This window comes from Drosophila subobscura, chromosome A (assembly GCF_008121235.1).
Source record: "Drosophila subobscura isolate 14011-0131.10 chromosome A, UCBerk_Dsub_1.0, whole genome shotgun sequence".
NCBI classification, from domain to species: domain Eukaryota; kingdom Metazoa; phylum Arthropoda; class Insecta; order Diptera; family Drosophilidae; genus Drosophila; species Drosophila subobscura.
In genome coordinates, this window is record NC_048530.1 from 20,207,151 (window position 1) to 20,235,078 (window position 27,928).

The following is a 27,928-nucleotide window of genomic DNA, read 5'->3' on the forward strand; positions in this document are numbered from 1 at the left end:
GCGTAATTTCGGTTGTATGCGAAATTTAGCACAACGACAAACATATGCACCTGCTGCCCAAAATGAGTGGCAACGCGGCTACATGCTGAAGAAAACACAGCTGATGGGGCTGCCAGACAGTTTCACGTTTTTGTGAAATTGCCTGTAGCGGCCAGCTGGATTTTAGATTTAGTTGTGAAATTTTTAATATTATTTTATTTGAGATTGTAGAGCGACCATGGACGAATCCTCAAGGCAGCACATGGAAGACTTCTGCTTCATGCGGCCCCCCAGCGATGTCCGCACCACGTAAGTACCTTACGACCGACCATTTACGTGGATAAAATCATGAGCAGCGCGTTCTCCTAATTTTTGTAAAGCAACGTGCCCGTAGCTACTCCCCGGTCGGTGGCAGACAACAAATCGCGCAAAACAGAGCTGCATGTCGTGCGGCTGAACGATGAGTCCAAGCAGATGACCATGGACACATTGCGGACGATACACGGGCCGGACTTTAAGCTGGAGGACATCAGCAAGTACAAGGACCGCGGCAGAGGCGGACACGGTGTCAAGCATGCCTACTGGCAGGACCGTGGCACACTGATGGTGCAGAGTGTCCAGGGCGTCAGCGCCACCAGAGGCGGCGATGGCAACGACGACGATCGCATTCGCCGCTATGCCCTGCTCAAGCTGGAATGCTACGGCTTCCATGCCGCCCACTGCCTCGAGGCCTACGAGCACTGCAGCAGCGACACGGAAGCGGCCCTGCTGCTGCTCTACAAGCGCTATATGCGCGTACCCGAAAAGGAAAAGCTGAACCTGGAGCCACCCAGCGAGCCCGAGCTGCTGGACATGCGCTCCGATGAGAAGGAAGCCCTCGAGTCCATCTACGATCGCGCCTACGAGGAGCGTGAGGCTAATCGCGTGTGGAATCTCAAGTTCAGGATTGACCACCTACTCGCACACAGCCCCTCGGAGGTGCGAAAGGCACGCGAGGCAGCCGCCGCCGCAGCAGCTGCCAGTGCCCAGGCAGCATTCGACAAGAAAAAGAAGGCGCCGCAGCGATGTCGCAACTTCGAGCGCGATGGCACCTGTAAATACGGTCCCAAATGTCGCTTTGCCCATGTGCCAGCCCAGCCCGTGCTTCCTTCCACACCAAAAAGAGGTGAGTCCGTTGTCTGTCCTCCCTCCCAAATGTTTTTTATTTGAGTTTTCGCTATAATTTGCAGAGAACCTGGATGAGAACGACAATGAGCTGTGGTTCCATGTGGAGGTGCGCTTTCCACCCGGCAGCCAGTATCCGTACGAGGCGCCGTTTATTTATTTGAAGACCACCTGCCACGACATACCGCACGAGCTGAGGCTGCGCTATGCGCGCCATTTGTACCGCGAGGCGAGGGAGATTTGCCGCGACGGCATACCCTGTGTGTACAGCATCTGTGATCTGCTGCAGTCCAGCGAGGATCTGGCCGGCAGGCTGGACACCGCCCGGTTTCCCTCGCCCAAGCGTTCGCTCTTCTACAACGAACCGGAGACGGGCGACTCCATCGAGAATGGTGTGGGCGAGCAGACGACGAAGCCGTCGCACTATGCCCGCGGGCAGACGTCCCGCGGTGAGGGTGGCTACCAGCGCAACACAGAGGCACAGGCGCGGGAGAATCGCCGACTGCTGCAGCAGTTTGTGGAGCGGCGGAAGGATGAGCGCTACCAGAAGGTGATCGAGGGCAGGCGAAAGCTGCCGGCCTTTGCCGAAATCGAGAGAATTCTGGCGCTCATCGAGAGCTCGCCCGTGGTGGTGATATCCGGCGAGACGGGCTGCGGCAAGAGCACACAGGTGCCGCAATTCATACTCGACAATTGGTTCTTTCGCGCCCTCCAGCTGCAGCCGAAGGAGACCCTGCCGCATGTCGAGATCATCTGCACACAGCCGCGCCGCCTCTCGGCCATCGGTGTGGCGGAGCGTGTGGCCGCCGAGCGGCTGGATCGCATTGGCCAGCTGGTGGGCTATCAGATTCGGCTGGAGAACAAAGTCTCGCAGAGCACACGCCTCAGCTTTTGCACCACTGGCATTCTGTTGCGTCGCCTCGCCTCCGATCCGCTGCTCAGCGGCGTCTCGCATGTAATTGTCGACGAGGTGCACGAACGCTCCGAGGAGTCCGACTTCCTGCTGCTCATCCTCAAGAATATACTGCGCGAGCGCAAGGATCTCAAGGTCATTCTGATGTCTGCCACCCTCAATGCGAGCCTCTTCTCCAATTACTTTGGCGGAGCGCCCGTTCTGGATATACCCGGTCGCACGTTCCCCGTGCAGCAGCTCTTCCTCGAGGACATACTCGAGGTGAGCGACTTCGTGATGGAATGCGACACAAAGTTCTGTCGCAAGCTGAAGAAATCGGAGCAGGATGTGCTCCAGCGAGAGCTGGAGTATGCCGATGTCCAGGCAGCGGGGCCGCCACCCGGCAAGAAAATCAAAGACGAGAAACTAACACTGGCCGAGACCTACAGTCGCTATGCGGGTAAGTCCCACGAGCTCTATTGCTGCTTTGATTCCAACTACGACTCCCTGCCCTTCCAGAGTACAGCAAGCCGACATGCAAAAGCATCTACCTGATGGAGCCGATGACCATTAATCCGGAATTAATTGAGTCCGTGCTAAAGTACATTGTGGAGGGCGAACATGAGTGGCCGCGCACCGGCACCATTCTCATCTTTCTGCCCGGCATGCACGAGATACAGACGGTGCACGATGCCCTGCTCGATCACTCGCTCTTCTCGCCGCGTGCGGGTAAATTCGTGCTGGTGCCGCTGCACTCGGCGCTGTCCGGCGAGGATCAGGCGCTGGTGTTTAAGCGCGCGCCGGCGGGCAAGCGAAAGATTGTGCTGAGCACGAACATAGCCGAGACCTCGGTGACCATCGATGACTGTGTCTTTGTGGTGGACTGTGGCCTGATGAAGGAGAAATGCTTCGACTCGAACCGCAACATGGAGTCCCTCGATCTGGTGTGGGTGTCGCGTGCCAATGCCAAGCAGCGCAAGGGTCGCGCCGGTCGCGTCATGCCCGGCGTCTGCATTCACCTGTACACGAGTCATCGCTTCCATGAGCACATCCTCGGGCAGCCGGTGCCGGAGATACAGCGTGTGCCGCTCGAGCAGATTGTGCTGCGCATCAAGACACTCGAGACGTTCGCGTCGCGCAACACGCTCTCCGTTCTGCTGGAGACGCTCGAGGCACCCAGCGAGGACAGTGTGTTGGGTGCACTGACACGTCTCCGTGATGTCGGCGCTTTGGATGCTGACGATCAGCTAACGCCGCTGGGCCATCATCTGGCCGCCCTGCCCGTGGACGTGCGCATCGGCAAGCTGATGCTGTATGGCGCCATCTTCCAGTGCCTGGACAGTGTGCTGACAATTGCCGCCTGCCTGAGCAACAAGTCTCCCTTTGTCAGTCCGATGAGCAAGCGTGTGGAGGCGGACAAGTGCAAGCGAATGTTTGCGCTGGGCAACAGCGATCATCTCACTGTGCTCAATGCCTATCGGGTGAGACATTTCGCCTTCATTCCGCTTCGGCATCCCTTACTCATCCGCTTACCTTTTCCGCACAGAAATGGCTGGAGGTGGCGAGGCGTGGCAACTATGCGGCCAGCAGAAACTACGCCAGCGAGCACTTTCTCTCACTCAACACACTGGAGACGATAGCCGATCTGAAGTACCAGTACCTGGAGCTGCTCGTCTCGATTGGCTTTGTGCCCATCGATGTGCCGCGCAGGCGCAAAAATGCCAGCGACAACATTCTACAGCTCACAGGTAAGCGATGCATGAGATTCGTGTAAATGCCTGAAGCCAGCTAATTGTATCATTTATGTAGGTGCGGAACAGAACCACAATGGGGATAACAATCGGCTGCTCACGTCGCTCCTGTGCGCCGCTCTCTATCCGAATATTGTGAAGATTATGACGCCGGAGCGTGTCTATGTGCAGACAGCGGGCGGGGCAGTGCCCCGCGAGCAGGGGCATAATGATTTGCGTTTCAAGACGCGCGGCGATGGCTACGTGAAGATCCATCCATCGTCGGTGAACTCGCAAGTGGCCACGTTCCAGTCACCCTTCCTGGTGTACCAGGAGAAGGTGCGCACCAGCGCCATTTACATACGCGACTGCTCGATGCTGCCCCTCATTGCGCTTGTCCTGTTCGCGGGCAGCGACTTCAAGGTGGAGCTACACGACGGCGACTTTCTGTTCCTGCTCGAGACCGGCTGGATTATACTGAAGGCGCACGACCACGAGACGGCCGAAATGGTGCAGTGCCTGCGCTCCGAGTTGATCAAGCTGCTCGAGGAGAAGATCCGGGATCCGTGCCTTAATCTACTGCACCACAAGAACGGCTGCCGCATGATCGCCAATATTGTTCATTTGCTAAGCAAAAATAGCTGAGACTTTGTGTCGTCTTCCAATGCCTTAAAGTCCCATCCACACCATGCCAATACTATCGAAATTGTTTGTAAATTGTATGTTATAGATGCTATATACCTAACCCGCGTACGCATCCGCGTCCGGGACCGATATTTATACTGATCTGATGATCTGTGAATCTGTGTTCAAACAAGCAACAACAAAAAAGCAATAATGAAACACCGACTCCGCTGGCTTTTACTGCACATAACTTTTATGGAAATGGCAATGGGAATTACTGCTTGACATGCGAGTGTAGCATAACATCTATTGGCATATTCGGATTTGTAATACGCATAAATTGTGGCACCGCCGGCCTCCACATGTTCCTCACTTTTGATTGATTTGTTGGTTTTGGGCTGAGAAATTAGCTCAAAAATCGATCACTTCCCGAGGTCTAGTTGCAGCGATTCATGTGACCGATCGGTGGGTGACATCCAATAAATGCCAAAGGGAGAGGCCCGGCCTGCTACCTGGTATCTTCTGCTGGTATCCCATCAATTACAATTCATTTGAATTTATTTAAATACACTTGGATTTGCTGGCGGACACTTGTGATACGTCGATACATCAAAGCCAATGAGCATATGTACTTGTCTAGTAATTCATTTAACTTGCGATATTTATCAACATTTTTGGGTAATGCCGCCGCCGCCCAATGAATCAGTTTGCCCAATTTAAATGCGCTGCTACCGAGTACGGTTATGTCTGTGTGTGTGAGTGTGCGTGTGTTTTAGTCCTCTCATTTCATCTATCTGTCGCTCTCTTTGCCCGATCTGGTTCTGGATTGATATTTCGCACTTTCCGCAGCTTGTATTTTCAATTTAAGGCCTCGATGACCAACTACAAATGGGATCTCTTAGCACCTCGTTTAGGTATTTGCTCGCTCTGATTTGATGGGCTGTGGAAGAGTCAAAGGGGGTGACACAAGTGGGTTAAGTATGTACATGCATACATACATATGAACATACATATGTACGTTCAATGAGATTAGAGAAACTTACATACATACATACATACATTTGTACATAATTATACTCTTTACAAAAGGGTATAATGATTTTCAGCAGATATTTCGAAATCAAAAAGTTTTCCAGTCTTAGCTTGGAACAGAACCTAAATATGAATATTTATATGTACATTTCCTTACAACGGTAAAAATGTTATGGTAAGGAACTTACAGCTATTTTTAGAGATATTCCATTGCGATATTTATCAGATAAATTCTAATATTTATGTGCGCTATCTAATTGTAAGATTTTCCACACACTCTCAAAATGTCTTTGAGCTCGTTGGTAGGGTATTTGTTTATCCATTTACAACAAATCCTCGTGAGTGACGTGACCCTCCCGAAGCTTGATCTCCTGTCTGCTCCACTGTCACGTTTCGCTCTCTTTCTTCCGCTAGTAACTTCCGAAGAGCTAATGAGAGCTAATCCCCGTTATCAACACTACTTTTCATTGCCATCAAAGTCGGCGTTGCTGATGCCGCACAAGGTGAGGCGTAAAGAGATTGCTCTCAAATGTTGTGGTTGTGCCTGTCACAGAGAAAAAGGTGCGTGGAGGAGAGCAGCAATTCCTCACTTTGTTGTATCGACACCTTGCACTGATTGATGCTCTCAAAGTTAGCTGTTCTCCTCTCTCCTCTTTCTTTGCTTAGTCGGCGTCGCCGTCGCAGTCATGTCAGCAGAGACGAAATCAATAGACGGTGGAGAGGACGAGATGTAGATGGTGGAGGAGAGCAGGTAAAACGATGAATGATGATTGGCATAGGGGAGAGCGAAAAAGTAAATGGCGATAACTCAAAGTGAAGTATTTGCATATGCATCGGTTCCGTCTACTTTTTACACTCTCTGTTCCGTTCCATGTCCATGGTACAGTTACTCCGACCTTGAGCCTGTCGCCGAAATAAGCCCTTCTATTGACATTGGCATTGACAGTGAATACCCCACCCTGACAACGCTGATATTGGCGCCACCCATGCGCAGGATCAGGCACAAGAAAGCCACCCAAGATCAAGGTACACGTACATGTGTGTACATACATACATACATACATATGTACGTACATTGCGGGTGCTATCCCAAGGGGCGGTTGTCTCTGGGGGCTGGGGCTGCCGTTGACGTTTAAAGTTTGCGCCCGGCTAGTGCCCCGTCGTAAAGCACTAAAATCCGTAGACAAAACATTTACGTACGATGGGATTTCTGTGTTGTTTTCGTTGTTGCTCTTTAGGTTGGGTTTTCGGTGGGTAGGGTCTACATATGTACATATGTATGTACATACATATGTATGTGGGTGCTGGTTCTGCCCCCGGTGACGAACATGTACGGAAACGACAAAAGAAAAGCATAGCCTACAGTGGATCCAAATGTAAACAAGGGCCATGAGCGTGCGTACGCGTATAATGTCTACAGAAGACACACACAAACCATTGTTCCCCAAGCGTTGATTTTTATGTACATACAAAACATACATAAACGTATGTACAGATGTATGTATCTACATATGTATGTATTTTTTAATTTTATATTACATGATCCCAACATTTTACCACTCTCCAAAGGCTCCAAAGGCACTCTACAAAGATGGAAAAACTATTTGAAATGTTAAAAGTTATCAACATATTTTACGTAAAATCACTAAGTGTGTCTATTAATTATAAACTGTTAAGTACATATTAATTAAATTGTGTATTGGTATTAACCTTCTAGGGCTACAAATAAATGTTTGAATGAAATAATCTGCGCACTATAAGCATGATTTGTCCCACTGTGCTGCCTCCCCCATTCGGTGTTCCCTGTTGACATATGGGCGAGGTGTGGAGCGGGTGTAGAATGGGCATGAACTGTGCTAACGATTTTCGTAGTTGCCTTTTGTCGATCGGCATTTAAAGTTGATTTAGTTTTAGTCGGGGCCCGTGTGGTGGGCGGGGCGAGGGAAGGGCTGGGATGGGGAGCGATCGTCAGAGAGGAGAAGGTAAGGGAAGAGGGAGCACTGCTGCTGCTGCTGGCCCTCCTTCTTCCCCACCTCATACACTAATCGGATTCGCACAAACACAAACACCCAAAAGCAGAGCCGCCGCGAAGCCAACGGCAGCGTCGGCGTCTTGAGTGATTTTTGTCTTGTCTTTTCCGCAAAGTGAGTGAAGCGCTGGATTAGAGATCGACCGAGTCAAAACAAACACACACAAGCATGCACACAAATACAATCATACACGCAGGCGTGCTCGGCAGTTAAAGGAGGTGGAAAAATAATCGTGGTCGCGTTTTCGTTGCGATTTTCGTGTTCGCTCTGTGCGATTCTTTCTGCTCTACTTTAGATTTTCGAGTGCGGCTCGGCTCGGCTCTCTCTCCGATTTGGATTCTGATTTGGGAATACCGACGACAGTCATATGATGGACGTAACGCGTAACGTGTCGTAACGACAATCGGCTCTGGGGCTGTATCGGGCTGCTCCTCCACCGTACCGATCTCATCCGCGCAGCCAAGCCGGCCATCCGTCCCGAGTGTCGAGTGAAATCTCCTCTAAGAAAACTGAGCTAAAAAAATCTCTGAAAAAGCTGAGCAAAAAACTGAGCTTGGAAGATCGGAGCCCGTGCCGAAATCAGAGCGTTGCCGTTGCCGCACCCGGACAGCGCCGCAGCAGCGCTGCGACAGCGACAGTGGCAGTGGCACTGACTGCTGGGGAACAGACGTGAGCTGGGGAGAATTTTCATTTAAATCAAATCGACGTCACCGTCACCGTCAGTCACCGTCACCGTCACCGTTAACAAAAAGTGTCAACCCATAGCCTGCAGCGCTTCAATTCAGCGTGCGCCGCTTAACGGTAACGGTCCTGCTCGCGATCGCTCGCTCCCGCAATTTTTGTGGAATTTTGTTGTTTTTTTTTTTGCAGTACTGCTCCTCCCGTTGCTACGTGTGTGTGTGTGTGTGTGTATATGTTCCCTCTTGCCAGTGTGTGTCGCGATTTCCACTCGCGGAGTTAGCGAAAAGAAAGGCACAAGGAGACGAAGAACCAGAGATCGCGCAAGAAATTGAAAAGCAAAGGAAAAAAGAAACGGTGAACGCAAAGTCAACGGTAAAGCAGAAAGAGGAAAGAGAATAAAAAGTGCTGTCGTTTTTTTTTGTCTGCTTTAAACGCACAAACATACATACATTTCTGAGTGGTGGGTATATGCACGTGTAAGTGTGTCCTGGTCCACGACAGTGGGCCTCGAAGGTTAAGGAAGTGTAATCGAAGGTGTTTGTTTCAGTGAACATAGTGAACAATAAGAAGCATAGGGGACAATTATCAAATTAATGATGTGAACAATGGGTAAACAACAATGAGAGAGTTCAGAGAAGTGAAGACATTATCGCTGATCGATAATGCTGATGTCCGGTAATACTCGTGTGTGTTTTCGTCTCTCCGGTGTACCGGACCTTATCTCAGTGGGACAGCAATCGAAATTGTGGACAAATATTGAGATTGTCGGGATCAGACCAGACAATGCGGAAACGATTGCACCAGGGAAAGAAAGAGAGAGAGAGAGACCTAAGCTTAGGCCCCAATCTCAGCGATCTCTCGATTCAGGTGCGCTCTAATTCAGACAGACTGTCTATACATGTGTATGTATAATCTGATCTGATTCGATCCCTCTTCCATTGGGCAAGATTCAGTCTGTTCCATGAATGAACGATCCGCTGAATGCATTTAATTAACGAAAATTGTTTAATACGCAAAAGTGTTTGTTCAACCGACGATCTGAAACAGCTGAAACTGAAAAACAGAATGGAAAGGGGAGAATGGGAAGGAGGAGGGCACGGTAACCGTTAGCTAGAGTAACGGTTAAACGCTATCGATCAACCGATTGAGCAGGCGATCAAAGCGTCTTAGGCGCCCCAAAAACTTCATCCATCATTTGGCCAGCAAAATGCTTAAAGCATTTGTTTATAATAAAACAAAAAAAAACCCGACTCTGTCTCTGACACTGAATCGCCTAGTTTCAATCAGTCAGTGGGTGGAATATTGTTAGTGGATTTTCCCAGAGTGAATCCATACCAAGCGCATACATAATAATCAGAAAATATTTACACAGTTAACTCCAATGGAAGAGAAACACGAAGATTTCTGGGGATCCATGTGAATGGCTGAATCGATTGGGTTTTCACCCAATTAATAGCCGATATAGTGTATGGTGTATCGCAAACATTTTTTAATTGTCATGTAATGTTCTTTGCCTCTGACGTAGTCTTATCAGCCGCAGAGGAAGAAGAGACGCGCTGACGAGACAGGAGAGACGCTGATAGATCGAAATTCAATTAATCATCTCTTGCCGCTGCGCACAAATACTAAATACAATTTATGTATATAAATATAGTACTAGTTGTAAAACAATATCCTCATTAGCACTAATAGGGGGTGTGGGTGTGGGTTTCCTTGGAAATCCCATTTAGGGCACAATGCAAGCGATTCTTATTCCTTTCCCGTGAGATGAGGAGTGTCTCGGAGAGTCGCAACGGGGGCTGCACTGTGGGGACAGCGGACTGGTGTCTGCTCGATAGCTTGAACTGCTCGACGCCTGACGACAGCCGACTTTTGTTTCGATTATTTACTAAACGTGTTCATTTTGCAGTTGCTGCTATTTACTATTGATTATACGACTATTTAGCGTCCGAGATATATGTAAATATTTTTATATTTATTAATATTTTGTGCTCCACATACATAATAAGCAAACCGTAGAGGAGAGCTAGATACTCGCTTTCTGCACGTAGCAGCCACTGAGGCAGGCTCTGCCATAAGATAGGATAAGGTAGGATCTGTGGATCAGTGGATCGTGCCCCATGCTGTCCTTAGTACTACACTCATAAAATGGCATCTCTGTGGGTTATCAATTAGTAAACAATTTTATTATCATATTAAATGTTCTGTTGTCTGCCGTTGTCTTCACTTGACGTCAAATATTGATTAAATTCATTTACATGATCATCGGAGTGTTTATTGCCCATTCGGCTCGGCTGTGGGATCGGCTCTGATAAAGATTGGGTCCATTTTTATTGGGTTCATTTTATTTATGGGGTAGGGGAACCATGGGCGTGGCCATTCCACCATTCTTCTTCGGGATCTTCTTCGGCAAAAAGCCACAAATGTTGAGTGGGAAGAGTCCCTATCGCTGGCCAGAAATTTCCATTCCAAAGAATTTTTTTGTGTACGAGGGCAAGCCCACAACGAAACACCGTCATCGAAATGTTTACTCGGAATAAATAAATACATAAAATAGAGGAAATATTCGTACAATAAATGCAAAAAAAAGGTGGCGACTTCCATGGAACGTTCGTCACGTGGCTTAAGATTCAGAATTTTGTTTTTGGCAACAGGAAAACGAAACTTGCCCTCGCAAGCGATAGATAATTGAATAGAAATATTATACATTAAGTACGATAATATTAATTAAAGCTATTGCAGAATTGAATTCTCAAACTTGAAGCAGCCCCAGCGCTTATCAGCGATTCAGATTCTGCCCACTTGACATTAACAATTCGCATTTGTCGGATGCGAATGTAATCAAGCGTGTAATGAGAAGTTGTTGGCGATAGAGCACCATACCACAGACCATACCATATAGAAAACAGAATCACAGCATTCATTTTAGGCTAAAAATGTATACACAAAAACACACAAATATTTGATCAGATTTGCATCAGAGTGTTGGCAATTTTATTTCACGCTTGTATCCGTTCACTTGTGGGACATTTATACAGCGTATCAACTCCCGAATGTGCTCCTCGTAGTAGAGATTAGTCAATTCTTTCACCTATGGAAAGGGGATTCCATGCGAGGCCTAAAGTCCACACACTGAACTACCCCAACATTAGATCTCATTAGGGCCGAACATGCCAGCACCGAGTCTTATTATCTTTATGATATTGTAAGAAGTGTCGGGGGAGAGAGTACACGACTTCCGACAAATCGAAGACCATGCAAAAGATACTAGCGGAGTATGACTAAAGCTTGACACCTGAAGATCCGCACCGAACCTTTTGGTTTCTGGTTTGGGTTTTGGTTTGGGTTTGTCAACTATTGTTATTTTGCATTCACATGCGCTAATTGTGACACCCACAAGAGCTGCAAGCAACCTCCAGAATATACCCTATATATAGCTACATTTATATATATATACATATATTTAGAGATAACAGAGTTCCAAGATGTTGGGGGAGACGTCTCTGTGGCTGTGTTGCTAATCGGCAGAGCGGACTACTTGGCAATGCGAGAAATTGTGGAAATTAGCAGTAATAGTACCTTGCCCGCCCGTCTGCCTACCTACCTTCCTGCCTGCCTGCCTGCCTGCCTGCCTTTGGGCGATATGATTAGAAGTGTCAATAGGTGTAAACGTTAGAAGAGCGATGACGTAGCGCCCAGACGATGGAAGACAGGGAGCATGCCCCCGATCGTTTGACAGGGGATGGGAAGCGCGTGCTTTTTTTTGCTGTGTGTCCAGCAATGCGATTGCAACGAAGTTGAGATATCCTTACAGTAAATGCTCCTGCAGGGAAATCTACCTTTAAGATGGCTCACTGAGTGAGCCAAGCATAGGTGCACCCAGCGAGTGATGAACTGTTCTTTGAGGAAAACGCACAGAAAACTCATAAGATCCGCTTGGTGTGGAGTAGCGTGCGACGAGTATGTGGCTCGCGTATCTGCAATCGTCACAATACATTCGTGTACATAGTCGTACATATAGAGAGACAACAACTGGCCAAAAGCACTTGGGAGCAATCGCAATCAGACTTCGATTAGCAGCCAGATACAACCATAAATAGCGGCAAGAACAAGACAAGGAACAACCCCCTTCGATTCACATTCCCTAACCTGGACAACCTGGACAACGCATCATCATCATCATCATCATCATCATAGTAGTAGATTATAGATCAACGTTGTGGCTTCTACCTTTGCAGACAGATAGAGCGCCGACGACGGCATGTCGCCCAATCGATGGATTCTGCTGCTGATCTTCTACATTTCATATCTGATGCTCGGTGCTGCCATCTACTATCACATCGAGCACGGCGAGGAGAAGGAGACACGCAAGGCGGATCGCGCAGAGCGCGTCGAGATTCATGGTGAGAGAGAGAGTTACCCCTAGACATAAGCCATTATCCATAAGCCTCGTGATCGTATGTGATAAATAGTCTGCCACGAAATCCGTCCCCACGCACACACGCTTGAGATTTCCCTTTGAAACTGAAGATGAAGACGTGCATTATAGGACTTGATTATGTCCTTGATCAGCGGTGCCTAGGAGGCAGTACAATTCGCGTTGTGCACATGACATTTATGTTGTTTTTACAGCATTCGCTTGTGGATCTTAATTCGAACAATGGCAGCACTTTGGCAGCTAGGATTGACAGTCAAGAGATATTCCCACAAGTCAGACAAAACATCCAGAAAAAATTTCAGGAATTTCCCTACGAATTTTATGTTTAAGGATATATTTTCATGAAGATTTGCCCAACTTTGCAACATGCAACAGTGCCCCTCGGTCGTTTGGGGCGCTCTTTTGCCTAGTATGAAATAATCAACTGGAATTAGGCTGATTTTTGGTCTAATTTCTGTGTGCCAAAACGTGCGTAAATGTTGGGAGTAAAGTGTGAGCTTTATGACTCCACAAGTCTAGGGGCAATAATGCGACCTCGACACACGACGAGTCAGTGGTATTATTGGATACATGAGACTATCTAGACGCTAAATCGAGCCGCAATCTCGTCTCGGGAATGTACACACATACACACATACTTACATACATTTTGTATGTATTTTTTTTTATTTGTATTTGCATGGCTCTTCAATTGCAATAAATCCGAATTTAAACGGCCCATAAAATGTGTTAATTATGCAAATAAATAACCCATAAACGCTCTAATTAGTAACCATCGACCCAAGACGTGTCTGTGGATCGAAACGAAACGAATCGGATCATGGATCATGGATCATGGATCACGGATCACGGATACCTGATGCACAGTCTCGATTCGGTCATAAAGTGTAGGTCGGTCGGTCGATCGCTCGATGGAGTGTAACGAACTGTCAAGGGTTTACCTCCTGATACGACTTCATCCAACAAAGTTCCCCAACTAATCCCCAAAGTATCCAACGCATTGGACATGGCTTTGTTTTTGTTTTTTATCAGCCAAAGCCACTGGGCCTCTGGTCACTGTTAGCCATAATCACTCCAATGACTGAAAAAATAAACACTTGAATCGCACGATCGTTAAGACCATGAAGCCTATGACTATGACTGCGACCATGCGACTGTTGTTTCTCTACGACTTTCAAGTGTCGTCTTCAGCGGCATTTGGTTGAGCAGCTGATAGAGCAGATAAGAACAGGGCACTCCCTAGGGGGGGAAGCTCCCGCAACAATCACAGAATTTCTGTAGAATTTGGCATTCATCCTCAGCCTCAGCCTCAGCCCTTCCCCTCTGATTAGTTGTTGCGCTCTACAAATTGCCCATAAGTGAATAGACACACAACATTAGCGTCTGCATCTTTGACCTAGATCTCGACCTCGAAATGGGATGATAATGATGTTGATGGATGCACTCTGGACTGCTTTCAGGGTGCTGCAAGCGTTAATTCAATTAATTTATCAATTTGTTTGCCACAAACTTTTTTCCGGGCTGTTGTGCATTGCGATAATCGGATTCAAACGCCCTCGAGTCGAGGCAAAGGCAAAGGCAAAGGCGAGGACTTTGCTGAGGCAAGAGCAAGAAATCAAGATAATGATCGACTTCTATGAACAAATTGCCGGCAATCAAGTTGCAGTGCGAGGACTGGGACACACAAAAGCCGATTAAATTGCAGCCAGCACCCAACAGCACTAAGTATATGGCGGATATATAATGCACTTGCTGTCTGTTAATATCTGAATTGCCCGCAATTGAGTCCCCGTTGTGATCAACAGATTGGATCAGGCGCTCGCCTCAGAGAGAGTGACAGGCCGGGAGTGGCTGTCGTTGGGTACCATCCCAGTCAGATCTCCACAGAGATCCCTTTGTTGCTGCATTTATTGAATTATGCAATTCGTTAAAAGATTACCGGGGCGGTCGTTTATTGAATGATTGCACTGGGACAATCAGCTGAATGATGCTGAGAGAGAGTGTGTTGAACCATTGACTGTAGAAGCAATCCTGATGATCGCGAACTCGAACCCGAGTTGATCTCAAGCCGATCACGAGTCTTTTGCGTTGATTAAGTCCGCGAATTAATTAATCTAGTCACTGATTAGGGGATCACCAGATCAATCGATTGTAAAAGATTCCCAATTGATCAGTGATCAATGTCCAATCAAACCACGATCATTGATCGCTTTATCTATTAGCAAACTCTGCCAAAAATATACAAATGTGCCATTAGTTGCTGCGTTCACACAAGATCCAGATCGTTAATCTCTCAATGCTCGGCACGAATCGCACATTGAGTGCCCTGATGGGGGGGTCATCCGTGGGTCAGACACACACACACAGCGAGCGCATTTCAATCAACCCAAAGAGCAGGGCAGTCGTCGCACTGGTGACATCACAGCGTTACATTTGTTGGGGGGATCTCCACGGGGTCTAGTGTAAAATGTCGCACGTTTCACGCTCCACGTTTGTTGGGGGCCAGGGTTAAGCGTTAAGCGGCAGCGGCAGCGGCAACCCCATCACACGTTGATAGCGGAATCAATTTGGATTTTGGGCCTCATTGTTCCCGGGCGGAAGGCGGAAGAGCGAGCGCTGAGCGATAGAGCGATCCACCCGCACATTTACTTCCGGATTGGATTGGTTCGGCTTGGATTGGATTGAATCGTTGAACCAATTAAATTTAATTTGATTTTACGCTTGATTGAGTTTCGTTTCTCTTGTTTTTTGTTGCAGCATATCTGGTGGAAGAGTTGTCGGACAAGAATGTGAGCACACAGAATGAGATACTCGAACGGATATCGGAGTACTGCGGCAAGCCGGTGACGGATGTCGAGAAGGATGAGCATGAGGTGCCATTCACGTGGACCTTCTACCATGCCTTCTTCTTTGCCTTCACCGTCTGCTCAACGGTGGGCTATGGCAACATATCACCGACCACATTCGCGGGTCGCATGATAATGATTGCATATTCGGTGATCGGTATACCCGTCAATGGCATACTCTTTGCGGGTCTGGGCGAGTACTTTGGACGAACGGTGAGTTAGTCCCTCGATCGATTATACCATTACATGTGTCCATTCTCGTCTCGTCTTAGTTTGAGGCCATCTATCGGAGGTACAAGAAGTACAAGATGACCACGGACATGCACTATGTGCCGCCGCAGCTGGGTCTGATCACCACCGTTGTGATTGCCTTGGTGCCGGGCATAGCTCTGTTCCTGCTGCTGCCCTCGTGGGTCTTCACCTACTTCGAGAACTGGCCGTACTCCATTTCGCTGTACTACAGCTATGTGACGACCACAACCATTGGATTCGGTGACTACGTGCCCACCTTTGGGCCCAATCAGGTGAGTTCATTTGAGTTTGCATTTGAAATCATTTCAATAATACACAACCATAAAATTGTCTCCGAATAGCCGCGCGAATTTGGTGGCTGGTTCGTGGTCTATCAGATCTTTGTCATCGTTTGGTTCATCTTCTCGTTGGGCTATCTAGTCATGATCATGACATTTATCACACGGTAAGTGTCAGGAACAGCAATAACTACCCGCACACTTCGCATGTCTTCTCGTTGCGTTATTTGTCGTTTGCATGACCCTAACCGGTATCCTTTATCTTTATCCCCTTAATATCTGGTGACACACCCAACCATCTACAATTTAAATCTGCATTGCATTCCGATCATCAAAACACCGAAACAGAGGACTGCAGAGCCAGAAGCTGGCGCATCTGGAGCAGCAGTTGTCCTCCAATCTGAAGGCCACACAGAATCGCATCTGGACGGGCGTCACCAAGGATGTTGGCTACCTCAGGCGCATGCTCAACGAGCTCTACATCCTCAAAGTGAAGGTATACAAATCAAACAAGCAGAACAATCAATCAATCAATCAATCAATCATATATCTATATGGGCTAGCACTGCTCTAGGTTTAAGCCTAACTAATCATGGGGGAAGTTTCAACAGTTTTGAGCTTAATCATGAAGTAATCGAACGTAAGGAATCTACTAAAATTGGGCTAAACACAATCATCAATCAATCAATCCATCAATCATCAATTTAACATTATAATAATAAGGGTTGGAAATAAGTTCAAAGTTAAAATAAGTTACGTTCAGTTTTCCCATGCGATTTTCGGTTTGCAAACAGTTGACCCCTCTGGTCACACTCAAGCTAGCAAACGCTAGCAAAATGTATTGCAAAAGTTTGCTAGCAAAATCTATTTCCGTTCCATGGCATCCCCCGATCTAGGGAACAAAACAAATTGTAAAACAAATTCCAGAAAAATTTCCCCATCATTAGTTTTTATTTTATATTCATATTTATTTATAAAACTTAATTAATTTTGCTAGAGTGTGACCAGACTCTGCCGCTAACGCAAGCAAAATTCACTGCCAAAGTTTGCTAGCAAAATCTATTTATAAAACTTAATTAATGTGGAGCAAAATTGCATAAATTATTTTTTATTAGTTTTTTTTTAAATTTTTTTATTATCATTGTTTACTAGTTTTTTATGGTTGCTGCTTGTGTCCATTCACTTATGGCACATTTATGCAGCAATTACAGGCGATTAATATGACTGAAACTAACCCATGGGACTAACCAAACTTAAATACAAGTAAAATTAAATGGGGTTTAATTTTAAGGTTAAGAAATGTGCCGCCCCATGGGGCGAATATCTGTCTAATCTTTGTAGTGCCGTGGCTGAACTTGTGATGTTCTTTTTTTGTACTAAGCGGCATATGAAATCGTTCAATTGGTGTTTGGTTAATCCCTCAAGATATTGTTCTCTGTTCTAGTTTTGTCGAAAGGGAAATAGAGCGGAGCCGCATATTAAGATTAGTAAGATCCAGAAGGAGCAGAAGACTAGGTGGAGCAGGAGGTGGTGGGTCTGGCGTAAGTAAACCGGAAGCAGGAAACCCATGAGGAGCCCAAACCGTAGCCAGTGCTAGCCCAGAACCAAAGAACACACGAGATAAAAGTCAAACTTTAATCGCATTCCATCTACTTACAGCCTGTCTATACGGATATGGAGTTTGCTTATACAATGCCACGTTCCGCCTCGTGTCCGGAGTTGAGCATGTACCGCGTGGAGCCGGCACCGTTGCCCAGCAGGAAGCGCGCCTTCTCCGTGTGCGCCGATTTGGCAGCGGCCCAGGATGCGGCAGCGGCATCCGCAACGATGATCCACGCCAGCTCCGACACGGAGCTGAGCAAGCTGGATCGCGAGAAGACATTCGAGACGGCGGAGGCTTATCGCCAGACCACAGATCTGCTGGCAAAGGTTGTCAGTGCGCTGGCCACTGTGAAGCCACCGCCGGCGGCGGAAACGGAGGACCCAGCCCTCTATGGGGGCTACCATGGCTTCTCTGACTCACAGATTATGGCCAGCGAGTGGTCCTTCTCGACGGTGAATGAGTTCTCGGCACCGCCGACACACCGTCGCCAGCGGGCACGCGCCTGTTCCGACTTCAACATCGATCCGCCGCACTGGAAGAGCGAGCGTCCGCTGCGGGCCTCGCACAACGAGTGGACCTGGAGCGGGGACAATCAGCAGATTCAGGAGGCATTCAACAATCGCTACAAGGGACATGCGGCCAACGGTGGCGCCTCTTCGATGGTGCACCTGGAGCCGGATGCCCTCGAGGAGCAGCTCAAAAAGGGCGCCAACAGCTCGACACCCGGTGCCGGGCGCGTCAAGAAGTTCTCGATGCCGGATGGCCTGCGTCGACTGTTTCCCTTTCAGCGCAAGCGCCACTCGCAGGACTTGGAGCGGAAGCTGTCCGTTGTCTCGGTGCCGGAGGGTGCCACCGCCCTGCCCTCCTCCCGCTCGCCGCTCGACTACTACAACAACACGGTCACCGCCGCCTCCGGCCAGTCGTATATGCGGAATGGTCGCGGTCCGCCGCCGCCGCCCTTCGACTCGAATGGCAGCCTCGCCTCCGCCGGCGGCCTGACCAATCTGGGCTTCCATCTGGACGACTCGGAGCAGGCCTCGCTCCCGGCTGGAGCCGGAGCTGGAGCTGGCGGAGCGTACCAGCGTCGTCCGCCGGCAGCGGGCAAGCGGCGCCGCGAGAGCATCTACACGCAGAATCCCGCCATTGCCGGTCGACGGGGCAGCATGTATCCGCCCACAGCTGCGGCGGCAGCCCTGGCCCAGGCCCAGTCTCAGTCTCAGTCTCAGATGCGTCGCGGCAGCCTGGCCGTCAGCGGTTCGGGTTCGGCGGCAATGGCAGCCGTGGCAGCCCGACGGGGCAGCCTCTTCCCGGCCACGGCCACGGGCACGTCCTCGTCGTTGGCCTCGATGGGTGCGCCGCGTCGCTCGAGCATCTTCTCGGTGACCTCGGAGAAGGACATGAACGTGCTGGAGCAGACCACCATAGCGGATCTCATACGAGCCCTCGAGGTGGTCCACACGCACGCCGTGCTGGATGAGCAACAGCAGGCGGCGGCGGCGGCATCATCAGCGGGCGGCAACAGGCTGGGCGGCAGCCGAAAGCAACGCAAAATGGGCAATGCCGGCCTCGATCCGCCCCAGCTGCCGCCCATACTGTCGCTCTTTGCCGGCGATCAGACGCGCTCCCTGCAAGCGGCTGCCGCCAATCGTCTGTACGCTCGTCGCTCCACCATTGTGGGCACCATGTCGCCCAACGGCACAGGCAGATCGATACTGGAGCCACCGCCAAGCTACACGGAGCGGGCAAGCGCTCAGAACCAGATGCAGAATCAAGGTGCGGCCGCCTCATCGACCCCAGTTTTGGGCTCGAGCACAAGCAAGTTCCGACGCCGCTTCAGTGTGCGGCCAACGGCGCTGCAGATACCACCGGGCCAAGCGCCGCCACCTGGTGCCAGCCTGATTGAGCAGTCCGCACTGCAGCGTCGCCTCTCGCTGCGCCCCTCGCCGCTGGCACGCGAACTGTCGCCCACAACGCCCCCAGCAGGAGGAGGCGGAGGCAACAACAACACTGGCAACACAGCGGCGGACGAGGCATCAGCCACGCGACTGCTGCCCCTGCCAGTGGGTGCCAGACCCAGCACCAGCAGCACCCACTCACCGCTGTCGAGAATTGTGCAGATCTCGCAGGCGCAGCGAAAGAGCAGCATGCCCACAGCGCCGGCTGCGCCTGGAGCGGCAGGATCAAGCGCCGCCGGAGAGAAGTAATAGCCAGAGTGGCAGTGCCCATACCCATCCGTATCCCCACCCATATGCAAGTGATTGTCTATCCAACTGTCTGTCGATAAGGAATAGAGTCCTTTAGCTGTTATTATTATTGTTAAACAAACGAAAGAGTTGTACGATCTGTTATCCTAATGTTATGTACTCCTCGCTACTCCTAATCCGCTCTTTGCTTTTTTTTTTGTGTTATCTTATTGTTTATATTTATATGTATTTATCGTCTATACCATATACCATATACCTATACCATATACTATGTACTCTGTGTACGCATAATGCTAAGAAGGGGCTTATATGAACAAAAACACGTCTACAAAATCCAACATATTCGAAAGGATCTTTATGAACGATTCCAATACATAAATAGATTTAGTTTCACATTTAAAATGTTTATTCCTAAAACATATTAATATGTGGTAATAAACATTGTCATATACCAGTGCAAACCATAGACAAAAGAGGATTTAATTAGTGCTAATTGATGGCCAGTGGATGTTCCCTGTAGATGTTCCCCTCCAAAATCAAGCCGCGTCTAGTGTCAGCGCGCCTCTACATGTTCTCAGCTTAATTTTCAATTAACTCGTCGATGGGCATCTCAGTGGACCTCTGCGGTAAGTATTTCTCCTGTGAAATTATCCAGCGTTTGATGTTATCGTCATTATATTTCTTCTGTTCCAGTTCTGGCAGATTATCCTGCGCAATCAAATGGCTTTCAATATCAAAGTCGTTCGAGTTGTCCTGTTGCCACGCTGCCTGATTTTTCTGCGAAATTGCCCAGCGTGTGGCGTGAATGATCTCGTTCTGCGCATTAAACTCAACGTGGCGACAGACTAGTCCAAGCCCTGGGAGTGTACGCTCCTGCACGTGCAGGCGCTTTCCAGTCGATTCATTTTGCCCCGAAGTCGGCTGCGAAGCATCCATTAAATGTTTATGTAGATTTAATAACAAGATTGCATAGTTTTTGGTCAACTTACGAGCTCCTTCTCGGTTGTATCCATTTCGAAGTTGTTCTTGCGGCCAGAAAAATCCATTTGCAAACTTTCACCAAACGTCACACAAGAAAAAAAAAACTATTCGGTCGATTATGTGGTTATCGGCTTTCGGCTTTCGGCTTCCAAATCCAACATGGCCTACTGAGCTCTGGCACGAGTTGCTATTTTGTGTTTATCGAAGTTTGCTTTTTCGAAACGCTTTTCACATTTGTTAATGTTAATTGTTAATTCCAAGTGTGGAATTTCTAGAATTGTTTTAGCTATGAACAGGACATTTGTTATTAGCCTCAATGGCTCCCGATTGCTGTCATACGACACCAGTGCACGGCGTTTGAACGATATAACTGGAGGTACGTTTCCGGCATACTTGCGCAGTGCAAGCGACTAATTCTTCTGCTTTTCAGCTAATCCAATTCGAGCCGACGTATTAGCCGGCAATGTAACCTTGGTTGTCGCGCTTTTCGAGGATTGTTCATTCGCATTGTTTGAGTTGATGCCGATGCCGGCGGCCAGCCAGTTGAAAACGGTTCTCCGAACGTTGGCTACCAATGCCCCATTTGTCTGCGTGCCCCACGCGACCATGAGCCAGTGGCTACTAAATGTGGCCACATCTTTTGCCGTGCCTGCATCGAAACCAGCAACCATATGTTCCATATTGTCCCATATGCAATGGGGAAGTGTCCGCAGCTCAGTTGCTACGCCTTTACATGTAAGCCTTCGATGCTAACTCCAATTTGGAGTACTTCCCGGACTTACTTGTGTTCAAATAAACAAACTTGGCTATACAAATAATCTTGCAGCTATTTTTGAAGGCTTTTTATTGACTACAGCTACAAATTCTACAAAAAAAAAAGGAAATGCCGCGATTGTGGTTAGTAGACGCGCTCCTGCAGCGTGAACATGAGCGGATCTTTGGTGCGGAGAATCAGTTCAGCAATGAGAACGGGCGGCTCCGTTGTGTCGCCGACAAAGTCGATGTGGTAGTGTCGCAGAACATTGGCGACAATGGCCTTGATCTCGAGCATGGCAAACTTTTGGCCAATGCAATTGCGCGGCCCCGCAGAGAAGGGTATGTAGGCATAGGGATTGAGCTTCTCGGCGCTTGTGACCACATCGAAGCGCTCCGGCTTGAAGCTGTTCGGCTCACTGAAGAGGTCTTCGCGGCGGCCGAGGAAAAGGGGCGAGATGCCGATGTTTGTGCCAGCGGGAATGAGTTTGCCATCTGATTGATTGGTTGGAGGTTGGAGTATCAGAAATTTGACCATGGATACCGCCTGTGGCGGAGAATATACTTACTTATCTCGCACTCCTCGAGCACCCTGCGGCCAAGTAGCGGCACTGAGGGGTACATGCGAAGCGTCTCCTTAATGCACAGATCCACATAGTGGAGTTTGTTGAGCAGCTCGTATGTGACCGGGGTGCTTTTGTCCTGGCCAATCACCGAACTGATCTCCTCGAAGCACTTCGCCTGCGCCTCCGGATGGGTGGCGATATTGTAGAAGAAGAACACGAGGGCCGAGGAGGTTGTGTCGTGGCCCTCGAACATGAATGTGTCGACCTCCTCGCGAATGTCCAGGTTGGTCAGTGGCTTCTCATCGATGGTCGATTGCAGCAGAATGTCGAGGAAGGCCATTTTCCGCTTGGCCCCCACATCGGCATCCGCGTCCGCATCGGGGGCAGACGCGGCGGCGGCGGCGTCCTTATTGCCGCCGCGGATCAGCTCTTCGCGACGCTGCACAATGATTTTCTCCGTAAACTCGTGGAGCACATTCAAGGCACGCTTCTCGGCACGGGCCAGGGGTGTCAGCATGTAGGTCCAGTCGAAGCGGTAAAAAATGTTGAACATGCGCTTGTGCAGCACCATCGATATCGTCTTCACCGCCTGCACGTACTCGGAGTCGGCATTCGTCTGTGCATTGATGGAGACGCCCATGGCAGTTTCTAAGCGTAAAAAAATTGCAAACTTATTAAAGGTTACGAAAGTTATACACGAAATAATACGATAATAAATAGTAAAAGTGCGGATGGGAAATAAAGGCGTTGCCGTACCAAGCGAGTGAGTTCTTTTAAACCATAACGACACTGTTGCCAGACTGCTCGAGTGAGCAGCGAGCTGAGCAGTGTGCGACAACTCTGCACTTGTTACCGTTTGTTTACGTTCAGGCCGCCGAAATAATTAACAATTCCTACCACAAATCGTATCCATGGTGCAGAGATTGATCCAATCGTAGAGATTAAAGCCAGTCTTGGCCTGCCTCAGACGATCCATCTCCATGTTGCGGAGCAGCTCTCGCGATCCGCTCTCAAACACATCGACAAACTGATCGAGAATCTTGAAGTGGAAGGCGGGCGTGATGATCTTTCGTCGCTTGTGCCACTTGCGACCGCGACTGACGAGGAGGCCCTCCTTCAGCCACGGCTCCAGGGCCTTGTACTCGCCGGCCTTGTCATTGAAGCGCAATGTGCCCAGCACCACCTCCACATCCTTGGGATTGGCCATCAACACATTCAGCTCTGGCCCCAGCCACACCTTCAGCGTGTCGTCCTTTGCGTATTTTTGCATGAATTCGTATATCAGCTCAACCATCTCGTGGGGCGGCTTGCCAATGAAGTGATGGCCATGTCCCACCAGCGGCAGCACCGGCGGCCCCGGCATATAGCTCATCACCTCAATAACGCGCTTGAACTTGAGCTGGTAGACCAGCAGGGCCACAAATAGGCCGCTGGCCACAAGTGCACCCAACAGCAGCAACATCTTTAGCTAACTCCTCCTTGACACGGCGACAGTGCAGCAACTACTAATCGCTCCAATCAGCAGTGGACATGAAATGTAAGCATGGCACAGGAACGAGAACCACGATAATCCGCTCTTCCCTTGGGGCAACGCCCCCGGCACCCGGCACCCGGCACCGCTCCCATGGGAGATTCCAATCGTTGGTGGAGTATCTAATCGCTAGCCGAATAACAAACAAATAAGCGCCCGGGATCCACTCATATCTTATCAGAAGTGGAGCAATATTTAGTGCTTTTTATGAGCCAGCTAGCCACTGGTCTGGATTTGAACATTGACCAAGTGGAGAGCTGTCGAGAGCCCCCCTAAAGCGGATGACGGGCGTCTTCAGTACTCACCACAAATGACATCCAATGCGCAGAGATGAACGGCATGGCCCAGATTGACGAGATGGCGGCCATTGTGGCCGCGCATAAGCTCAAGATTCGCCAGGAATGGACGCGTCTGCCGGTCAAAGATCTCCACGTACTGCTCGAGGATGCGAAAGTGAAAGGCGGGCGTGATGATCTTGCGGCGTTTATGCCACTTGCGGCCGGTGCTCACCAGCAGGCCCTGGTTGAGCCAACGAGCCAGAAAGTCGTACTCATCGGCCTTGTCCACCAGCTGTGTGCTGCTGAGGACCTGCTCCACGTCGCTGGGATGGAAGAACATGACACTGAAGCATGGCCCCAGGCGGATCTTGAACGTGTCGCCATATTTATCGGCCAGCTGGCCCATCATCAGGCACGCCTCGGCCGGGCTGAGGCCAAAGAAGAGATGAGCATCGCCCAGCAGCGGCCACGGCTTGGGGCCCGGCAGTAGCTCTGCCAGCTCACAGATTCGACGCCTGCGGCGACAAAGCGGCAGCCAGGTAAACAGACTGAGGGTCAGGACTGTGCCCACGGCACCCAACACTAACGAGAGCCACATGGTCCAGCCAAGATGAAGCTGCGCGTTGAACTGTTTGCCTTCAGCCAGCGAGCTGCCATAGATAAGGGACGCCCGCTCAGAGTAGATCTGAGCTCTGCTCTGGGCTTATCAGTGGAGGAGGGAAGCATTCTCGAATCCCCAATCCCCTAAAACCCACAATTCAAGTCCAAATTGTCGTCATGGTTGCTTGTTTTTTGCACATTTTGCCATTCAACGACGCTGTTCAGCGTTGGCTCTTTTTTTTGTTTTGGTCTAAAATTAGAACATGGGATCGAAAATAGATCTAGCCATCTGTTGTCTGTGACGTCAGGTGCGGATGAGTTGTGGTCCAGGAGCTGACCCACCCACACCCAATGTAAACACACAAAATGCTGGAATGCGCGAACCATCAAAACGGATTGCTTCGATCGAGTTGTGGCGGTTCGTTTCGGGTTTGTTTGTACCCATTATCTCCCCTCTGTCTCGACACGAAATGTCATTGCCCATTTTCAGCAAACTAAGAGTGACTGGTCGATCTGTGATCGAGATTCTGGAGTGTTAGTTGAGTGCACGGCGCACCCAAAAGCGGATGACGACTGGTAAATGCCACCACGAGTGTTTGCTGTATCAGTAATTGGAGTTTAAATGATTAATTAGCAATGAATAATCTATTTTGTATTTAGATTTCTACTGGTTAAGCACTGGCTACACATCACTCCAACGACAGGCATTCTCACGCATTCTCTCTTGCACTTTTCGCTTGTGCAACTTGCTGGCTACGGTAAGTACTTACTCGTGTTCCTGTGATTTATTCAAATACGCAATTATGTTGCAGCTGGAATGTGGCAGTTTCTTCCATCTACGGGCACTGATTCTTCGAAGCTAGCCAGAAATTTCGCATTGGGCGAGTCCCAGCAGCAGCAGCAGCATCAGCAGCTGATTCATGCCGGAGCCCAGAGCCGAAATCCGTACACAAAAGCGAATCAAAGCGAATCGCGCACACATTGAACGCTGAATACGTTGTGGCAGCCCCGCAAAACAACAGCAACAACAACAACAACAACAACAAGTAGGCGTCCTTCGACCATGCCAAATTCCAAAATTCTTGCGCCGTTCGTTGTCGATCGTCGGTCGTCGACATCGACGTCATTTCGCCCGCCATTCAGCCTCAGCCTTAGCCTCTATCGCTGTCTCTGTCGCTGTCTCTGCCTCCTCTCCGGGCTATACGTAAATATTTACACATGTCTTACAAGAGCTGGCAATATTTCGCTGTCGGATATAGCATCGTGGGTGGAGTGGATATTTGTGTACACGGATTACGATTTAAATGGATTTGTGTGCGTTGGAATTTCATTGGCATTTCCCATTTTCCATTTTCCATTTTGCAATTTCATTTGTAGCCCCCATAGCTCATTGCATTCATTGCTCCCGCATACAAAACGAAAACCAATCGGACAGTTCAATGAAGTGGCCGAACGGAGGGCGAAGTTCAGGCGTTACGCAGTGTGCAGATCTGAATCCTTTTGATTGGGAATGCAAGCAGCGAGTCAGTGCCAGCTGCCAGCTGCCTTCGAATCTTCAGTTTGGAGGGAGAGAGAGCGAGAGAGCGAGGGAGAGAGCACGACATCATAACAATAAAACAAAAAATAATAACAATTTGGCAGCAGCGTACAATTTGCGTCAACAGCACTTGCCTCTGAGGTTGCTCCTCAGTATATAGTAGAATAAAAATATCTATACATTTATCCATACATATAAATACTTTCGTACATACATATTTACATATTTAGCGTAGCAAGTGCCGCGTTTTATATATAGATCTAAGGATGAGCCATCAGCATTCAGCTTCTGCGCCACAGTGCATGCCCTGCCCAGCCCCACAACCACCCACCCTGCTAACAATAATCATAATATTAATAATAATAATACAACAAAAAAGGAAGGAACAACCATCGCTGCGTATGCGCAATTTGCCACACACACCCTCCCTGCCCATTACGTATACGGCATGGACAGAAAACAGATGCGAAAAAGCCACACAAAATATGTCCAAATTGGGCAATATCCGATGAGCAACAAACCATATTTGATGTACATAAAATGTATGTAAATAATGTAATTTTATGTACGTACATAAATCGTACATAATGTGTATGTACATATGTAAATAATGTAATTATAGATTAACATTCACATTCAGGGCCAATTGTCACGTTCTGTTCTGAGCGCAGTACCCCATTGAGGATGATTCATCCATCATCCCATCAGCCTCTCGCTCCTCACCCTTCCTCCTTGGGGTACGTGTCGTTGCACATTTTGATGTATGCATGTACACATGTATGTATGTACTATGTATGTACGAGTGTGTACATATTTACATGTGTGTATGCTGCTACAAAATGAACAATATATTAATTATTCGATTTGGGCTTTCCCCCGCCAGTAATGAGCAATGCCCCACAGCATGCCGCTCCCCCCTCAAAATTAACTGCAGGAACTGTTGCCAAGGAGCAGCTCGAATAGAACTCTTGAGATCTCTGCCATCGGCGACAAAAGACCTTTTCAACGCCATGCGGAATCTATCATAGAATTTATGCTAAGCATTTTGCGACACTTTTTGTGCAACAGGAAATTGCTCAGGCGAACGCATTTTCATTCATGAGTTGATATTATTTATGTGGGATCCACGATCCACGATCCGCGATCCGATGGGATGAGCACACAGACAGACAGACACACGTGCCTCCCCCTACCGTGCCTGCCGCCCACAAAGAGTCTTCTTGGCATGCTTGGATATAATTACCCAACGGTCGCCATTCCGCAGTCCGTGCACTTGTGGCTGTCAGCCAGACATGCCAAACAATACCCGAACAATAAGTGCTGCAGAACTGCAGCTGATACAACTGTCTGTTGCCCTGTGGAAGCCCATCTCGAGAGTCGCATAAGAGAGGATAAATTCTGTTGCTGCAAATGTCCAATATGCCACGAATGCTGCTCCACAGTGCGCAGTGAACAATGCAAATGCAAACAAATTTGTTTAATTAACGAAATAGAATCTTACAATATATGAATAATATTAATTGGCGGGCCACAGCTGACAAGCCAAGGCAGCTGGGCACGCGCCTGCCGCTGCGGCTGCGGCTGTTCCACCAAAACCACAGACAGCCCAAGCTTCATTCCCCACTTGGCAGAAGACCCAGAGCCAATCGAAATGAGAAACCACTGATCGAAGCTAGAACGTGTCGCCGGGTTCTATTTTTGGGTGGGGGAAACGGGACTGGCGTCTGCTTCCGGTTTTTCCCTACAGCGCAATGTCAGCCAAAAGTCCGAGCCGAATACCGAATACCAAACGAATCATCTGGCGATGCATCAGTGCGCCTCTCCGCTCCCCAGTTCTCTTGGGGCTCTTTTTCTGCCGTTCTCGGAAAGGTTTCCAAGAGCTGCGGTCGGGACTCAGCGAAGCGCGTAAGCTGCGACTTGCGACTTGGG

General features: G+C 49.0%; 4 protein-coding genes and 3 long non-coding RNA genes across 16 annotated transcripts; 4 read left to right on the plus strand and 3 right to left on the minus strand.

The window, feature by feature from the left end:
- The first annotated feature begins 104 nt into the window (after nucleotides 1-104).
- LOC117891429 (putative ATP-dependent RNA helicase DHX57) lies at nucleotides 105-4,627 on the plus strand. Of its 3 annotated transcripts, XM_034796919.1 has the most exons (7): nucleotides 106-288; nucleotides 360-975; nucleotides 1,033-1,144; nucleotides 1,209-2,495; nucleotides 2,555-3,516; nucleotides 3,582-3,783; nucleotides 3,845-4,627. In XM_034796919.1, the coding sequence occupies exons 1-7, from the start codon at nucleotides 218-220 to the stop codon at nucleotides 4,408-4,410; spliced, it is 3,816 nt and encodes a 1,271-aa protein (XP_034652810.1). In that variant the 5' UTR covers nucleotides 106-217; the 3' UTR covers nucleotides 4,411-4,627. The 3 variants fall into 3 exon arrangements, with proteins under 3 accessions (XP_034652802.1, XP_034652810.1, XP_034652794.1); XM_034796911.1 differs by having other exon boundaries at nucleotides 105-288; nucleotides 384-1,144; XM_034796903.1 differs by having other exon boundaries at nucleotides 360-1,144.
- Nucleotides 4,628-4,678: 51 nt separating this feature from the next.
- LOC117891456 lies at nucleotides 4,679-6,478 on the minus strand. 3 transcript variants are annotated; one of them, XR_004648628.1, is made up of 3 exons: nucleotides 5,610-6,478; nucleotides 5,449-5,544; nucleotides 4,679-5,329 (listed from the first exon to the last, which is right to left on the minus strand). It is a non-coding gene; the product is annotated as an uncharacterized LOC117891456 (long non-coding RNA). The 3 variants fall into 3 exon arrangements; XR_004648626.1 differs by having other exon boundaries at nucleotides 5,445-5,544; XR_004648627.1 differs by having other exon boundaries at nucleotides 5,433-5,544.
- Nucleotides 6,479-7,700: 1,222 nt separating this feature from the next.
- LOC117891884 (open rectifier potassium channel protein 1) lies at nucleotides 7,701-20,214 on the plus strand. Of its 5 annotated transcripts, none has more exons than XM_034797685.1 (8): nucleotides 7,706-8,252; nucleotides 8,322-8,592; nucleotides 12,371-12,535; nucleotides 15,328-15,629; nucleotides 15,689-15,940; nucleotides 16,010-16,113; nucleotides 16,295-16,442; nucleotides 17,606-20,214. In XM_034797685.1, the coding sequence occupies exons 3-8, from the start codon at nucleotides 12,394-12,396 to the stop codon at nucleotides 19,751-19,753; spliced, it is 3,096 nt and encodes a 1,031-aa protein (XP_034653576.1). In that variant the 5' UTR covers nucleotides 7,706-8,252; nucleotides 8,322-8,592; nucleotides 12,371-12,393; the 3' UTR covers nucleotides 19,754-20,214. The 5 variants fall into 5 exon arrangements, with proteins under 5 accessions (XP_034653613.1, XP_034653576.1, XP_034653592.1 ...); XM_034797701.1 differs by having other exon boundaries at nucleotides 7,706-8,120; XM_034797722.1 differs by lacking the exon at nucleotides 16,295-16,442 and adding an exon at nucleotides 17,391-17,487 and having other exon boundaries at nucleotides 7,701-8,592.
- On the minus strand, nucleotides 20,192-20,856 carry LOC117891973. Its single transcript, XM_034797850.1, has 2 exons — nucleotides 20,743-20,856; nucleotides 20,192-20,674 (listed from the first exon to the last, which is right to left on the minus strand). Exons 1-2 carry the CDS (start codon nucleotides 20,797-20,799, stop codon nucleotides 20,333-20,335), a joined length of 399 nt encoding a protein of 132 aa, XP_034653741.1. The 5' UTR covers nucleotides 20,800-20,856; the 3' UTR covers nucleotides 20,192-20,332.
- Nucleotides 20,857-20,975: 119 nt separating this feature from the next.
- LOC117891999 lies at nucleotides 20,976-21,563 on the plus strand. Its single transcript, XR_004648670.1, has 2 exons — nucleotides 20,976-21,110; nucleotides 21,165-21,563. It is a non-coding gene; the product is annotated as an uncharacterized LOC117891999 (long non-coding RNA).
- On the minus strand, nucleotides 21,550-24,496 carry LOC117891933 (cytochrome P450 4d1). 2 transcript variants are annotated; one of them, XM_034797773.1, is made up of 3 exons: nucleotides 23,890-24,496; nucleotides 22,057-22,701; nucleotides 21,550-21,982 (listed from the first exon to the last, which is right to left on the minus strand). In XM_034797773.1, the coding sequence occupies exons 1-3, from the start codon at nucleotides 24,458-24,460 to the stop codon at nucleotides 21,633-21,635; spliced, it is 1,566 nt and encodes a 521-aa protein (XP_034653664.1). In that variant the 5' UTR covers nucleotides 24,461-24,496; the 3' UTR covers nucleotides 21,550-21,632. The 2 variants fall into 2 exon arrangements, with proteins under 2 accessions (XP_034653664.1, XP_034653672.1); XM_034797781.1 differs by lacking the exon at nucleotides 23,890-24,496 and adding an exon at nucleotides 22,951-23,557.
- Nucleotides 24,497-24,614: 118 nt separating this feature from the next.
- LOC117891995 lies at nucleotides 24,615-26,279 on the plus strand. The gene is made up of 3 exons (XR_004648669.1): nucleotides 24,615-25,220; nucleotides 25,275-25,776; nucleotides 25,840-26,279. It is a non-coding gene; the product is annotated as an uncharacterized LOC117891995 (long non-coding RNA).
- Nucleotides 26,280-27,928: the final 1,649 nt, after the last annotated feature.

Coding starts and splice junctions, on each gene's coding strand:
- LOC117891973 (XM_034797850.1), bottom strand. CDS start 20,799: ATGGATTTTTCTGGCCGCAAGAACAACTTCGAAATGGATACAACCGAG. Junction 20,675..20,742: donor ATACAACCGAGAAGGAGCTC/GTAAGTTGACCA, acceptor GATGCTTCGCAG/CCGACTTCGGGGCAAAATGA.
- LOC117891933 (XM_034797773.1), bottom strand. CDS start 24,460: ATGTGGCTCTCGTTAGTGTTGGGTGCCGTGGGCACAGTCCTGACCCTC. Junction 22,702..23,889: donor CGCATTGGATGTCATTTGTG/GTGAGTACTGAA, acceptor TTTTACGCTTAG/AAACTGCCATGGGCGTCTCC. Junction 21,983..22,056: donor GCTCGAGGAGTGCGAGATAA/GTAAGTATATTC, acceptor CCAATCAATCAG/ATGGCAAACTCATTCCCGCT.
- LOC117891429 (XM_034796903.1), top strand. CDS start 218: ATGGACGAATCCTCAAGGCAGCACATGGAAGACTTCTGCTTCATGCGG. Junction 1,145..1,208: donor TCCTTCCACACCAAAAAGAG/GTGAGTCCGTTG, acceptor TATAATTTGCAG/AGAACCTGGATGAGAACGAC. Junction 3,784..3,844: donor CAACATTCTACAGCTCACAG/GTAAGCGATGCA, acceptor TCATTTATGTAG/GTGCGGAACAGAACCACAAT.
- LOC117891884 (XM_034797693.1), top strand. CDS start 12,394: ATGTCGCCCAATCGATGGATTCTGCTGCTGATCTTCTACATTTCATAT. Junction 15,941..16,009: donor CCACCTTTGGGCCCAATCAG/GTGAGTTCATTT, acceptor GTCTCCGAATAG/CCGCGCGAATTTGGTGGCTG. Junction 16,443..17,605: donor TCTACATCCTCAAAGTGAAG/GTATACAAATCA, acceptor ATCTACTTACAG/CCTGTCTATACGGATATGGA.